Source organism: Arachis hypogaea, chromosome 8, assembly GCF_003086295.3.
Source record: "Arachis hypogaea cultivar Tifrunner chromosome 8, arahy.Tifrunner.gnm2.J5K5, whole genome shotgun sequence".
In the NCBI taxonomy this organism is placed as follows: Eukaryota; Viridiplantae; Streptophyta; class Magnoliopsida; order Fabales; family Fabaceae; genus Arachis; species Arachis hypogaea.
The window spans coordinates 33,793,797-33,808,234 of NC_092043.1; the positions used below are offsets into that span (position 1 = coordinate 33,793,797).

At 33.1% G+C, this 14,438-nt stretch overlaps 2 protein-coding genes across 2 annotated transcripts; both read right to left on the bottom strand.

Moving 5' to 3' along the window:
• Positions 1-353: 353 nt before the first annotated feature.
• Positions 354-3,051, bottom strand: LOC112707127 (L-type lectin-domain containing receptor kinase VII.1-like). Its single transcript, XM_025758716.3, has one exon. The coding sequence runs from the start codon at positions 2,581-2,583 to the stop codon at positions 517-519; it is 2,067 nt and encodes a 688-aa protein (XP_025614501.1). The 5' UTR covers positions 2,584-3,051; the 3' UTR covers positions 354-516.
• A 166-nt stretch (positions 3,052-3,217) lies between these two features.
• LOC112707126 (probable L-type lectin-domain containing receptor kinase VII.2) lies at positions 3,218-5,686 on the bottom strand. Its single transcript, XM_025758715.2, has one exon. It carries the CDS (start codon positions 5,516-5,518, stop codon positions 3,410-3,412), a length of 2,109 nt encoding a protein of 702 aa, XP_025614500.1. The 5' UTR covers positions 5,519-5,686; the 3' UTR covers positions 3,218-3,409.
• Positions 5,687-14,438: the final 8,752 nt, after the last annotated feature.

The window sequence follows — 14,438 nt, forward strand, 5'->3', positions numbered from 1 at the left end:
CAAACACTACTTGTGCTCAGAGGTACATAAATCTTATAAGTTTGCATGCTGAATTAATTGATACTAATTTCTGAGTGCGAAATGCATTTTGAATATCTAAACATAATATTTTATATTGACACTCATTCCATCACCTTTAGATTTTGGTGTGGTCCGCACTTTATTATCCAAATTCGTTGTTTTTATCTATAAGCCTGTCGTAGACACCGTTTTAAATGTTCAAATAACATTTTCAAAAAAAAAAATTTCTCTAAATTTTACCTGTCAATAAACAAGAAGGATAGGCAAACAACTAATTCAAAAATAGCAGTAGTAAATCAATTCACTTTTTTTTTTAATTACACAGGAATATATGAGTCCTTCTTTGGACGTCAATTGGTCACGTGCATTGAAAAGTCTTGAAAAACTTTGAATTGCTTTTTTTGGTAGTTTTTCACAAGCTTCTAACAAGGTAGACCCTTTGAATTTTCTTTATTCAACATGGTGGATAATCTGAAAATTGCAACAACTAAAATGTTACCTACCTTCTCTAATGATGTCTGATTCTGAGAATTCTGGAGGAATGGTACCTGAGCCACTTCTAGGAATCATCATAGAACTAGAACTGAATATCCTAATTTCATCCAAAGTAGGTTGTGGAAAAGTACATTCATTATCAGACCACATTGATGCTGATTTTATTTTTCCTAGTAAACTGATCTCCATATTTTCTTCATCAGAATCAACTCCTTCCATATCACCTTCTAGCATTTTCAAAATCTGCCTCATCATTGGCCTCTTATTAGGGTCTGAATTTGAACATAACAGACCCAAATGAAGCAACCTCTCAGCTTCTTCAATGGTGTATCCACCCTTAGCCTTCAATCTCTGATCAACAGCACTAAGCAACTGGCCATTCACCGTTAGGGAGACCAACCATTCAAGTAGCCCTGGCTTGTGTTCTTCAGTTGGCCTTCTTCCACAAAGCACTTCCAACATCATTATTCCGAAACCATACACATCAGATTGTGTTGATGCTCTTCCAGTTCTAATTACTTCAGGAGCTATGTATCCTACTGTGCCTAATACTTGTGTTGTGGTGGCTACTTGTCCATGATGATCATGCATTCGCGCCAATCCGAAATCTCCCAACCTTGCATTCATGTCCTTGTCCAGTAGAACATTGCTTGCTTTGATGTCCCTATGCAAAACCTTAACTTCCCAACCCTCATGCAGGTATAGAATCCCTGCAGCCACATTTTTCAAAATATTTATCCTCTCTTCCCAACATAGCATCATGTTTTCGTCACTGTCATAGATCCTTTTGTCTAAACTTCCATTGTTCATCAAGTCATAAACAAGAATCAAGTTTCCCTTTTCTTTCTTGCACCAACCTCTCAATCCAACCAAGTTTTTGTGCCTCATTCTACCAAGACTTGAGACCTCAGCCAAGAACTCTCTCATCCCTTGTTCTCTTTCTTGAAGAATTCTCTTCACTGCTACTTCTTCACCTTGCAGAACTCCTTTATATACCTTCCCATTTCCGCCATTACCAACCACGTTCTCTTCAGAGAATCCCCTAGTCGCTGCATCAATCTCATGGAAACTAATCCTATGAGGCCAATACTCTAACTCCCAGTCTTCAAGTTCTTCACCTTTCTTGTTTCGCCTGCATAGCACAAACAACACTGTAGAGCCACAACCAATGATTAGCACACTGATTACTCCAAGAAGTAAGGCTCTTAATCCGGAAAACCATCTTTTATGAAGGAAGAATGAAGGCAAGTTGTCAGTCACTAAAGCATCACCAATTGAAAAATTTGAATTGCTAAAACTCCAAGCAAGAATATTAACCCTGTCTAATATTTTTCCTGTTGATGCACTGAAACCAACATACATTTCATCCATAAGAACATCAGAAACATTAAGGTTTATACTGATAAGAGGCGCTCGAGGCCTCTTTTGTCCTGCCTTAGCCATAGTAACATTAAGCTGTGAATGCTTGAACTCAATCCATACCTGATAATTCTCTCCATTGCTTATCTTCAACACCTTGAACTCCTTATCATCATTCCCACACCAATATCCAGCCTCATGTGAAATTGTCGAAGCAAGCGAGTTTATGTCAACGCCAACATGATTTCCATCGATATCGTCGAACTCTTCATTCATAATCGTGTCGAATTCAACTCCAAAAACATGGTTCTGGGGACTGCCTTCATTGCTGAGATTGAAAAGGCCAAGATACTCGGCCGAGGATCTGCCGTTTACACCTCTTGATGGTGCAAATATGAAAGCAAGACCATGACCAGTAATAACAAAGTTTTTAATGGGGGAAACAGAGAAGATGAAGGAGGTTGCAAATGGGAGAAGAGTTGAAGAGTTGGCTTGTTTGGTAGGTATTTTATGAGGATAGAAAGCGCGGCCTATGGAGAAGAAACTCTGATTAGTTAGAGTTAGAATGGAGGATTCAATACTTGCATTTCCAAATAAATTGATGTTTTTGTGGCTGAAATTTGTGTTGTAGACAAATTCAGTGGCTGAAGCCAAGTTCAGAGTGGTTACAATATGAAGAAGGATAACAAGGAAATGAAATAGAGACATTGGAATGTAACTGAGGAATGAGAATGGTAACCAAACTTTTCAAACTTGAAATAAGGCTCTGCATATGATTCTTTATCTCCAGTGAAGTGTCAAAAATAAGGAGGAGGAGGAAAGTTAATGGTATGTTCTTTGAAAGGTACTTGCCGGCATACACAAGTCATTGCAGATCAGTCATATCAACTCAAACCTTGGTTGCTGAAAATTAGCATTTCCTTCTCAATTCTCATATTTGTTTCTGATTTAAACATTTGAGAATATTTTAGGTCAACATAAGTGTCATCTGTCCCACAAGAGGTATTTAAAGAACTTGGTAGTTTAATTTTGACTAGAAGCATGTTGCAACTTCTTGTTATAGAGTATTCCTTTGGAACAAAACAGAAGTAGAAAAAATGGGTTGAAAGAAAAATGTATGGCACCTACCTTTCGCATTGTGAATTAATTAGTATATATGAATATTATTATAGTGTACAAAAATGTGTCTCTGTCGTTGGAAAAACGTAAGTCCTTCTCTTGAATAAAAGTCGACAAAAGAATATTCATAGAATAAAATACATCAAAATCAAATTAAAAAATTCAATAGGTATGCTAATACTAAAATAAGGTAGTTTTACTATGATCATATAAAGAATGGAAATGACAAATCCACGAGATATATTAATTATAATGTTGCAATGAACATTTAAAAAAAAATTAAACAAAAGTGGAAAAAAAATTATGTTACAGAAATTGATGACAAGAAGCATCATCCTTCAGTGTTACAAAAGACTTACAAAGCAGCGGCAAGTGCTTCTAGCACTCTACATGGTGATAGACTCAATTTCAATTCTCATCTTCCTTCTGCGATTGACTCAGAATCTGGTTGTAGGCTTGGATAAGAGAAGCTTTGAGATGCTGTGGAATAGAACTTAGTCTGCAAAATTTCATCAAAAGTAGGATAATTCACAGTGGCAGAACTTGTTGAACTCCTAGACCATGATGCCGCTGAGTTTATTTTCCCAAGAAGACTCATATTGATGCATGAATCATTACAATCACAGTTTCTTATTCCTTCCAAAATTTTCACCACTTGCCTCATTGCTGGCCTAATACCAGGGTCTGAACTTGCACATAACAAACCCAAATGCAACACTCTCTCAACTTCCTCAGTGCTGAAACCACTTTGATTCTTCAGCCTCTCATCAACGGCAAAACTCAATTGCCCTTTCTCCATAAGGGAAAATACCCAATCAACCAATGCAGGTTTATCTACCACAATAGGCCTTCTCCCACACACCACTTCCAAGATCAATATTCCAAAACTGTACACATCAGTAGCGGTTGATGGTCGACCAATTCGGACTAGCTCTGGTGCCATGTAACCCAGAGTTCCAATCACTCTTGTTGTGTCAGACACGTTTTCCTGTCGGTGCAGCCTGGCTAGGCCAAAATCTCCCAATCGTGCGTTCATATCCTTGTCGAGTAGTACATTACTTGCTTTAATATCTCTATGCAAGACCTCGAATTCCCAGCCTTCATGTAGGTACAAAATTCCACAAGCTACATTTTGAAGCACACTGAGCCTGAGTTCCCAGCTGAGTATCATGGTGTCATCTTCACACTCGAAAATTCTCTTATCCAAGCTCTCATTCCCCATATAATCATATACAAGGATCAATTTCCCTCCTTTTTTTTTGCTCCACCCTCTGAAACCAACCAAATTCCTGTGTTTCATTCTCCCTAGGCTTGAGATCTCTGCCAGAAACTCTCTCATCTCATGCTGAGTTTCATGGTTGAATCTCTTAACCGCGACTTCTACACCTTTCAACACTCCCTTGTAAACTCTCCCACTTGTCCCATTCCCAATCACATTCTCCTCGGAGAATCCATTCGTCGCAACACAAATCTCTTCATAGCTAATTCTGTGAGGCCAATATTCCAATTCCCAATCTTCAACCTGTTCATCTTTCCCTCCTTTTTTTCCTTTGGATCTTAATAATAAACTCATAAACACCAAAGTACCACAACCAATAACTATCAATCCACCAAAAATGACCCCCAAAATGAAATATTTTGATCTATAAACCAATGCCTTTGGATGCACGAATAAAGGCAAACGGTTGGTGTGCAAGGCATCACCGATCGAAAAATTCGAATTGCTAAAACTCCAAGCCAAGATTCTACACTCATCAACCATTCTCCCTGTTGCCCCAGAAAACCCCACATACATCTCATCCAAGAAAACCCCAGAAAGGTTAATAGGCTTATTATGAATCAAAGGCCTTTGAGGCTTCCTATGCCCTGCTATGGCCATAGTAACATTGATATGTGAACCATCAAACTCAATCCAAACCTGATAATTTTCACCACTAGCAAGCTTCAATTCCTCCATTGTTTCACCATCTTTCCCACCCCAAAACCCAGCAGGTTCAGAATACTCAGACATCATTGAATTCACATCAACACCAACATGGTTATCATTCAATTCATTGAACTCCTCATTCCTAAAATCATCAAACTCAATGGCAAATACATGGTTTGAGGCGTTACCTGCTGTGGAACGGTTAAATAGTCCCATGTAGTTCCCTGAGAGTTCACCATGGATGGCCATGACAGGAGTGAAGAAGAGAGCAAAGCCATGAGCAATGGGGAAGTTCTTGATAGGAGCAATGGAGAATATGAAAGAGGTTGAAAAGGGAAGAAGGGTAGAATTTGATTGTTTCTTCATTGGTATCTTGAAAGGGTAAAAGGCACGGCCAATGGAAAAGTAAGTTTGGTTAGTGAGAGAGAGAATGGAGTTTTGGATTGTGGCATTTCCATAGAGCTTGGTGTTTGTGGAGTTGAAGTTTCTGTTATACACAAATTCAGTTGCTGACACACAACTCAAAAGAGCTATGTTAAGATTGAGAATGGCCATGAAGAAGAACAAGGTATGAATATCATGAACCATCATCATCATCTTCAGGGTTAAGGTAAGACAATCAAAAAGGAAGATGGTTCTTTGCTTCACTTTCTAGTACTTTAATTTGTACAAAGCTTACCAAGAAAACATGTGCTGTTTTTTCGTATTGACTATTGACCCTTGTCCTTGTTGGAAAAAATAATAATAAAATTGAACAAGTAGAATTAATATAATTCTCTTGTGGTTATTTGTGGTGATAATAGTTCATCTTTATAAGTGTTACGATTTTGGTAGTATAATTTTTATAAGTTTTTTTTGGTTGTCCATTAAATCCTACATATCAAAGATTAATTCGTCGCAAATAGGAGTTTCATTTAAGGATCTGCTGCTGATTAATGGGTTGCTGCGAATCCCCGACATGTGCTTAAACGGACGAGTAAACTGACCACTCGTCACTCGACCAACCAAGTTGGTTTTTTATAAATTTGGAAAGAATATCTTATAAAAAAAAGTTTGTTGTTTATAAAAATTTATGAAGATTTAGAAAATATTTAGATTTATTCAGAAAAAAGAGAAATAGTATTTATATCGATTTAGAAATGCAATAGATTTCGATTTATCTTTATTTTTATCTTTTAAAATTTTTTATAATCAAATATTACGTTTTCTATTAAATAATAGTTTATCAACGGAATATTTATTTTTTATTTATTAGATATAAATTTTATGATTTTTCTACTATCTGTAAGTGACTTTTGATTTTTTTTATGAATTAAAATTTTATTTTTTCTGTAAGAAAATATAATATATTTTTTATTATATATATTCAGTAAAGACAAGTTGGCAACTGGGATATTAACTACTACAATAGACAATAGTCAATTATTTTTCTATTACTATGATAAAGGGAATGTAACAAATTGTTTAAATATTAATTAGTGACTAAGAGTCGAACATCGACCGACCCATTACATGAGATGGAAGCTAAATTAAAGTGCGCAAGTTAATGCGACTTTATCTCACTCTTTCCGCTATTTATTTATTTTGCAATTATCTTATTTTTGTTCTATAGAATTACACTTTTTACATTATCTTAGTCATTTCTATATATTAGGAGTAGTAGATAAAATATAAAGGATGAGTGTTTATTATCATTTTATCATTATTAACACCAGTGTGTAATTATATTAGTATATTATTAATAAAAGTGTCTATTTCATGGATACAATAAAAACTAAAAAGCAGGAGTGTTTAATTTGTTATTCTTGTGTTGGATAATTACAAAAGATGGAGTTAATCAGTGAAATTCAATTTCAAGCTAACCAATTCCTAACCTTCCTAACTAACTTATCTTTCTACCTTTTTTACATAATTTAACTAATATAAATTTCATTAGTGGTAGAATAAAATAATTTTGACTTGTCTAATTCTATTTTAGTTTCTTTGATTGGAGCAAGCGAGGCAGTCCCCCAGCCCACACAAAATGAAAGCATGGTGGAAGCGACACTATGGATGATATAATTTTTCCCGAAAAAAGATTACCAAAAATAAATATAGAAACATATCATTACATGAAAGGAAACAAAAATGATGAGAATAATAAACAAGGCAATAGTTGCAATCACATAATTCGTGATACGTCAGCCAGTGTGAGTTGGTGAGGGAGTGTTTTGTCTCACTCTCTCTTTTGGGTTCATAACTCATAAGCCACGTTGTATTGAATATTGATGAATAAATCGTGCCACCATTTATTATTTTTTTTTTTTTCCACGGAGGAGATCTTGTTTCAATTTATGTCGTGGCCTAAACACTTTATCAACTTTATTATAATTTACAAAAACATTTACATTTTCTTTTATCATAAAGTTTTACGGTAAACTAATTATCCTTATCCCACAACGATTCCTTAGTATATTTATTTATTTTTGGTCTTGTGTCGTATGATTATTATTTGATCCACAAATTCATAGAAAGTGCTACGGGCCCACCGTCAATTAACTTGTGGCTTCGGAGAAAGTGGTTTAGATCCAATAATATTCTAACGCATTTTATTTCATATAATTACGTAAGTACGTAACCTTCAATTATCATGCTTTGTGATTCATCACCCTTGACCTTCGTCCCTTTGGGTTTTGGTACCAGAAATTGGATTAAATTCTCGCAATACTCTCTGAAATTTATAATTTATTATTATTTTAGTTTTTAAATTTAAAATTTTATTATACTGATTTCTAAATTTAGTTCTAAATATTATAGAGTGTTGAGCTGGTTCTGATTTATTAGGTTGGACAGATATTTAAACGACGATATTTATTTTGATATTTAAACAAAATAAAAGTAAGATCGTTTTAAAAAATGAATGAGGATAAAAGTACACATATATCAACGCTGTAAATGAAATTCAATATCATTATATATATTTTCTGAAAAATTCTATGCTAAAAACAAAGGGTTAACAACTTAATATTGTGATATGAATGTTTATGACTTTTAATATAGACTATTGGATTTTTTAAAGTTGAGAGACTCATGTTATCAATTGTATTTAATAAGGTTTGAAAATAATGTCCTGTATGTGTATAAATAAAATAGCACAATCTGAGATATAATACATACAAAATCAATATAAAACATTTTTCTCTCTTTCTCTTTCTAGAGATGTACGCTGCAACATATAATATTAGTGAATATATATGAATCATCTTAGTTATATTGAGATAATAATATTAGTGAATATTAATATTAGAGTTTTCTATTTATACTTTTTTATTTTATATTTATTTTCTCTTCCTTATTTATTTTACAACACGTTATCAACATGAGATTCTGATTAAAATTTAAGAAGATTCGGATAATAAATTTTTATTATGTCAAATCTCTTTCATCTTAAATTTAATGCTCTTAATATATCTGGAAACTAAGATTCTAAAAACCGAATCAAACCGACTAGTTCGACCAGATTAACCAAAAACAAGTCATCTAGCCAATTCGGTTGACCCAAGATTGGCTTGTAAAAAACCAACAAAAAAATCGGCTGAACCGGTGGTTAACCGATGAACCAGGCAAACTGGTCGGATTTTTTTAAGCCCTGGTTTTTAACATGCCCTAAAACGCGTCGTTTTGAGGCCGGAAGCTAACCCACCCACAAACCTAATCTAACTCAACGAAGCCACTCACTCAACTCTCACTCTCTGCATTGTTCCCCTCTTTCAACTCTCACTCTCTCACTGCTCTAATGCTCTACGCCTCTGTCTTCCACCATTCGTTGCCATTCTCCACCGTTTGCCAACTTCTCCTTCCTTTACTCTAGTTCACGCCTTCAACTATGTATCTCTGACTCTCTAACTCTTTGCTTTGCTTTGCTTTGCTTCGTGTCTCCATTTCTGCGCTAGAGTTTGCGTCTCTGTTCTGCTTCGTGCCCTCGTTCTCCACTGTTGTTGGGTACCTGCGTCGGCATCGGCGTCAACGTCACTAGCTCCTGATTTGAGCTTCTAATTAGTAGCAGTCGCCAGCAAGTTTACAGCTCTCCCAATCTGAGATCCAACGTTATCACGGCCGCTAGATCTGAGATCTACCTCTCCTTTCCGTTCACCCGCTACTTTGTCGATTTGTTTGTCAGGTATTGGTTTATGCTCTTCTACTTGTTTATTTTTTTTAATGCAAAGTTCAATTTTTAAATTCTTGATGTTGAGTCAGTATGAGAAATCTTTTTTGTATTAATGTTGTGAAAATTGGAATCCCTAGGATTTAAAGCTGATCTAGCATGAGTTTTTGTGGAATCTTGATCTGGAAGAAGTGTTAGAAGCATGTGTTTTTTATAATTTCAGAGCAATTCTCGTTGTATCTAAGTGTTTGTGATGTTTCTTGAAGTCTGTAGTATTGAATCTTAGGTTTAGTTGTTTTTGGAGGAAATTCGAAATGAGATGGAAGAAAAAAGGGCTTTCGAAGGCTACTGTTGTTGAGCTGAAAGAGCAATTGGCAAAGAAAATACTGAGAAATGTTGAAATCCAAGGGCATCCCTATGTTGAGCTACGTAAGTTTGGAAATAAGAAGAACATTTTTTTCTGCATTCTGTGTCTTAAGACTTGTTTCACTAATGATGTTTTGGATCAACATTTGAGAGGTAATTTGCATACGCTAGCTGAGACTATCTACTATTAAGATCACTCTTCTGAAACCAAATTCCTAGCCTTTTAATTAAACCAGTTCAACTACGATTTGACTCTGGTTGAACCATTAAACCATTAAACCAGTCATTCGACCGGTACAATGACCGATCCGATTCTCGCAACCTTGCTGGAAACACATACTTATCATGGATACTAGATGCCAAAATTTATTTTGATTCAATGAATCTTGAAGATACCATTAAAACTGAAAATAAAGCATCCCAAAAGGATAAAGTCAAAGCCATAATCTTATTTCATCGTTATCTTGACGAAGGATTGAAAAATGAATATCTCACACTAAAAGATCCTGTAGATCTGTGGAAGAACTTTGATGAAAGGTATAATCATCAATCAAAAGATAGTGATACTTCTCCAAACCCGATATGAATGGACACACATCAACAGGATTTTAAAAATTCATAAATAAATACAATTCACCAATGTTCTGAAACACATCACGAATAAAATTATGTGGGTAAAAGATAAATGATAATGACATATTTGAGAAAATTTTATCGACCTTCCATGCCTTGAATGTGCTCCTGCACCAGCAGTATCGAGAAAAAGAATTTAAAAATATTTTGAGCTAATTTTTTGCCTTGTTGTTGCTGAACATAACAATGAATTACTTTTAAGAAATCATGAATCACGCCCTGCTAGCGCCGCCCCATTTTCTAAAGCAAATGCGATAAATTATAACTCCAAAAAAGGTAAATGACAAGACTTTAATAACAAGAAAATTTATGGAAAAAAGAAAAGTTATTTTCATAAGAAAGGACCTCACTAAAAGTGGGATAAAGAAAAAAATAATGGGCAAAATAAATCAACAGAGGATAAATATTTTCGTTGTAGTAGAAAGAGCCATTGGTCACGTACCTATCGCACCCAATGCACTTAGTTAATCTTTATCAAGCTTTCTTGGAAAAAGATGACAAAGAAAAGGAGGCAAATTTTGTTTCAAAGAATTTTGTTAAAAATTACACCATTCATTATGAAGTATATGATTTCTTTGAGGATTGTGAAAGAAATATTAGTCATTTAATCAATAATGAAAAGTTTAATATTTTGAGTTCGTTAAGTATTGATATTAATAAATAATGTAAGAAACTACTTGTTACGTTTTATCTTTTATGCATTTAAATTTAAAGTATGATATATATAAATAATATTTAATAAAATATTATTATGTTTAAGAAAGTATTATTGTTTATGGTTAAGAATTTTAAAATCACTAAATATGTCAAATTCTAAAATAATAATAATAATAATAATAATAATAATAATAATAATAATAATAATAATAATAATAGTCCCAATCAGAATTTTAGAATTTTAAAATTTTAAAATAATAATAATAATAATAATAATAATAATTTCAAAATTTTTGGTATGATACTATTTTTATATTCAGTGATAAATAGCCCTAATCAAAAATACAATTTTACTATAGATGTACTTTTACTTATTTTATGATATGATCTTATTATTATTATTATTATTATTATTATTATTATTATTATTATTATTATTATTATTATTATTGTTGTTGTTGTTGTTGTTGTTTGTCTTTGAAGAAAATAGTAATGATATATAATGAAGACATTTGTCTTGCAAATAGTACAAGTTTGCATACCATTCTCAAAAGTAATATATTTACTCATCTTATACCAAAAGAAGAATGTGTTAATACAGTTATTGAATCAGACAATGTGATAAAAGGTTTCGAAAGAGCTATAATTTTATTTTTCAAAAGAACAAAATTCATAATAAATAATACACTATTATCTACCAAGTCTCTAAAGAACTTGTTGAGTTTTAAAGATATTTACTGAAATAGATATCATATTGAAACCATGAATGAGGGAATTCATGAGTACTTATATATCACAACTCATTCTTTAAATAAAAATGTTATATTAGAAAAGTTACCATTACTTTATTCAGGATTATATTATACTAAAATCAGTGCAATTGAATCACATGCCATTGTAAAACAGAAGTTTACTAACTCAAATAAATCCATAATTTGGCATGATCGATTGGAGCATCTTGGAACAACTATGATATGGAGAATTATTAAAAACTCCTATGGACATTCACTAAAGAGTCAGAGAGTTTTTCAATCTAGTGAATTCTGTTGTGCCGCATATTCTCAGGGAAAGTTAATTGTACGGCCATAACTAGTAAAAATTAGATTTGAGTTTCTTGAATTCCTAGAAAGAATCCAAGATGATATATATGAACCTATTCATCCACCATGTAGATCTTTTAGATATTTTATGGTCATATTAGAAACATCTTTGAGATGGTCACATGTGTGCTTATTGCAACCTCGCAACAACCAGGCGTTTGCGAAATTACTTACTCAAATTATTCGATTAAAAATACAGTTTCCAAAAGATCCAATCAAAACAATTCGCTTTAATAATACTGATGAATTTGCCTCTCAAACTTTCGATACTTATTGTATGGCTAATAGTATAAGTATTGAATATCTAGTAGCTCATATTTATATACAAAATAGACTAGTAGAGTCACTTATTAAACAACTCCAATTGAGTGCTACGCCCCTTACTTACGAGAACAAATCTCCCAACCTCTACTTGGGAAATACCATTTTATATGCTGCAACATTTATTCGTTTAAGGCCAATAAGTTACCACCAATTCTCTCTTTTGCAATTAACTTTTAGACAACAGCCAAATGTTTCTCATTTTAGAATATTTGGGTGTGCGATATATGTTCCAATTTTTCCGTCTTATCGCACCAAAATGAGGATATATGCTAGATATGATTCTCCATCTATAGTGAGGTATCTTGAGATACATACTGGAGATGTATTTAAAGCCCAATTTATAGTTTGTCATTTTGATGAATCAAAATTTCTAACAGTAGGGGAGAGAGAATACGCTTCTTGAAAAGGAACTTAATTAGAATGCATCATCCTTAATGCATTTAAATCCTCGATCAAGATAATGTGAACTAAAAGTTCAAAAGATTATACATTTGCAAAGAATAGCAAATGAATTACCTAATAATTTTTTTGATACGAAAAGGATAACAAAATCATATATACCAACTGAAAATGTCCCAATTCAAATTGATGTCCAGTCAAACAAATGGCCACCGAAACAAATTTACGTCAGAAGCGTAGTAGGCCTATCAGTTCTAAAGACAAAAATCCTCGAAAAAGAAAAGAGGTAAATACTATATCTATTGAAAAAGATAAAGACATACTAAATACACCTGCAGTTATCTAAAATTCTGATATAGTTTTGACGCCAGAAGATGTTCAGGTAATTGAAAGTTCTGAAAATTGTGAAAATGATGAGATTTCGATAAATTCTGTCTTTATAGGAGAAAAATAAAATTGAAATAAAATAATTGTTAATGAAATATTTGCATATAATTTGGCATTACACATCATGTATGAAAGTAAGGATATTGAGCTAAGAACAATCGAAGAATGTCGACAAAGAAATGATTGGTCAAAATGAAAATAAGCTATGAAGGCTAAAGTTAGACTCACTTACAAAACGTGAAGTCTTTGGACATGTAGTGCGAATACTAGAAAATGTAAAACCTATTGGATACAGATGGGTATTTATGAGAAAACGAAATAAGAAAAATGAAGTTGTACGCTACAAAGCTCGACTTGTGGTACAAGGTTTTTCACAAAGGCTCGATATAGATTATGAAAAAACATATTCTCATGTAGTAGATGCAATAACATTGCATTAATTTATCAGTTTATCCGCATACCATAAACTACATATGCATCTAATAGATGTAGTGATAGGTTGACAACTTATTTATACAGATCGTGATATCCATATGAAAATCCGTGAAGGACTAAAGATATCTAAACCATCTAATGAATATTCGCAGGGGTTATATCCAGTCAAATTACAACGATCTTTATATGATCCAAAGTAATCTGGATGAATGTGGTATAATTGTCTTACTGAATATCTGGCCAAAAAGGATTCACAAATGATGGTATCTACCCATGTGTTTTCATAATTATAGAAATCCGCATCTGGATTCATTATAATTGCTATGTGCATTGATGATTTGAATATTATTGGAACTCGTGAAGAGTTTCCAACAAATATAAAAGCTCTAAAAGAAGAGTTTGAGATGAAAGATATTGAAAAGATTAAATTTTGCCTTAATCTGCAGATTGAACATACAAACAATGGGATCTTTATTCATCAAACAACATACATAGAAAAGATCTTGAAGAGATTTTATATGGATATGTTACATCCATTAAGTACTCCAATAATCATAAGGTCTTTGGATGTAAAAAATGATCAATTCCGTCCTAAAGAAGAAAATAAAGATATCCTTGGTTCTGAAGTATCATATCTCAGTGCCATTGGAACACTAATGTATCTTACTAATAATACACGACCTGACATATCATTTACTGTGAATTTACTATCAAGATATAGTTCATTTCCAATCAGAAGATATTGGAATGGAATCAAACAAATTTTTTGATATCTTCATGGAACAGTTGATATGGAACTGTTTTATCCATATGAATCCAAGGGACAATTAGTTGCTATGCAGATACAGGATACTTGGCTGGTCCACAAAATACCTATTCGCATATGGTGATACAACTATATCATGGAGATCCACAAAACAGAGGATAGCAACACATCCTCTAATCATGTTAAAATACTAGCGATACATGAAGTAAGGCGCAAGTGTTATTGGCTCAGGAATTTAATCCAATATATTTTGTCATCGTATAGACTAATTAATCATAAAATAGTCCTAACTATTCTGTTTGAAGA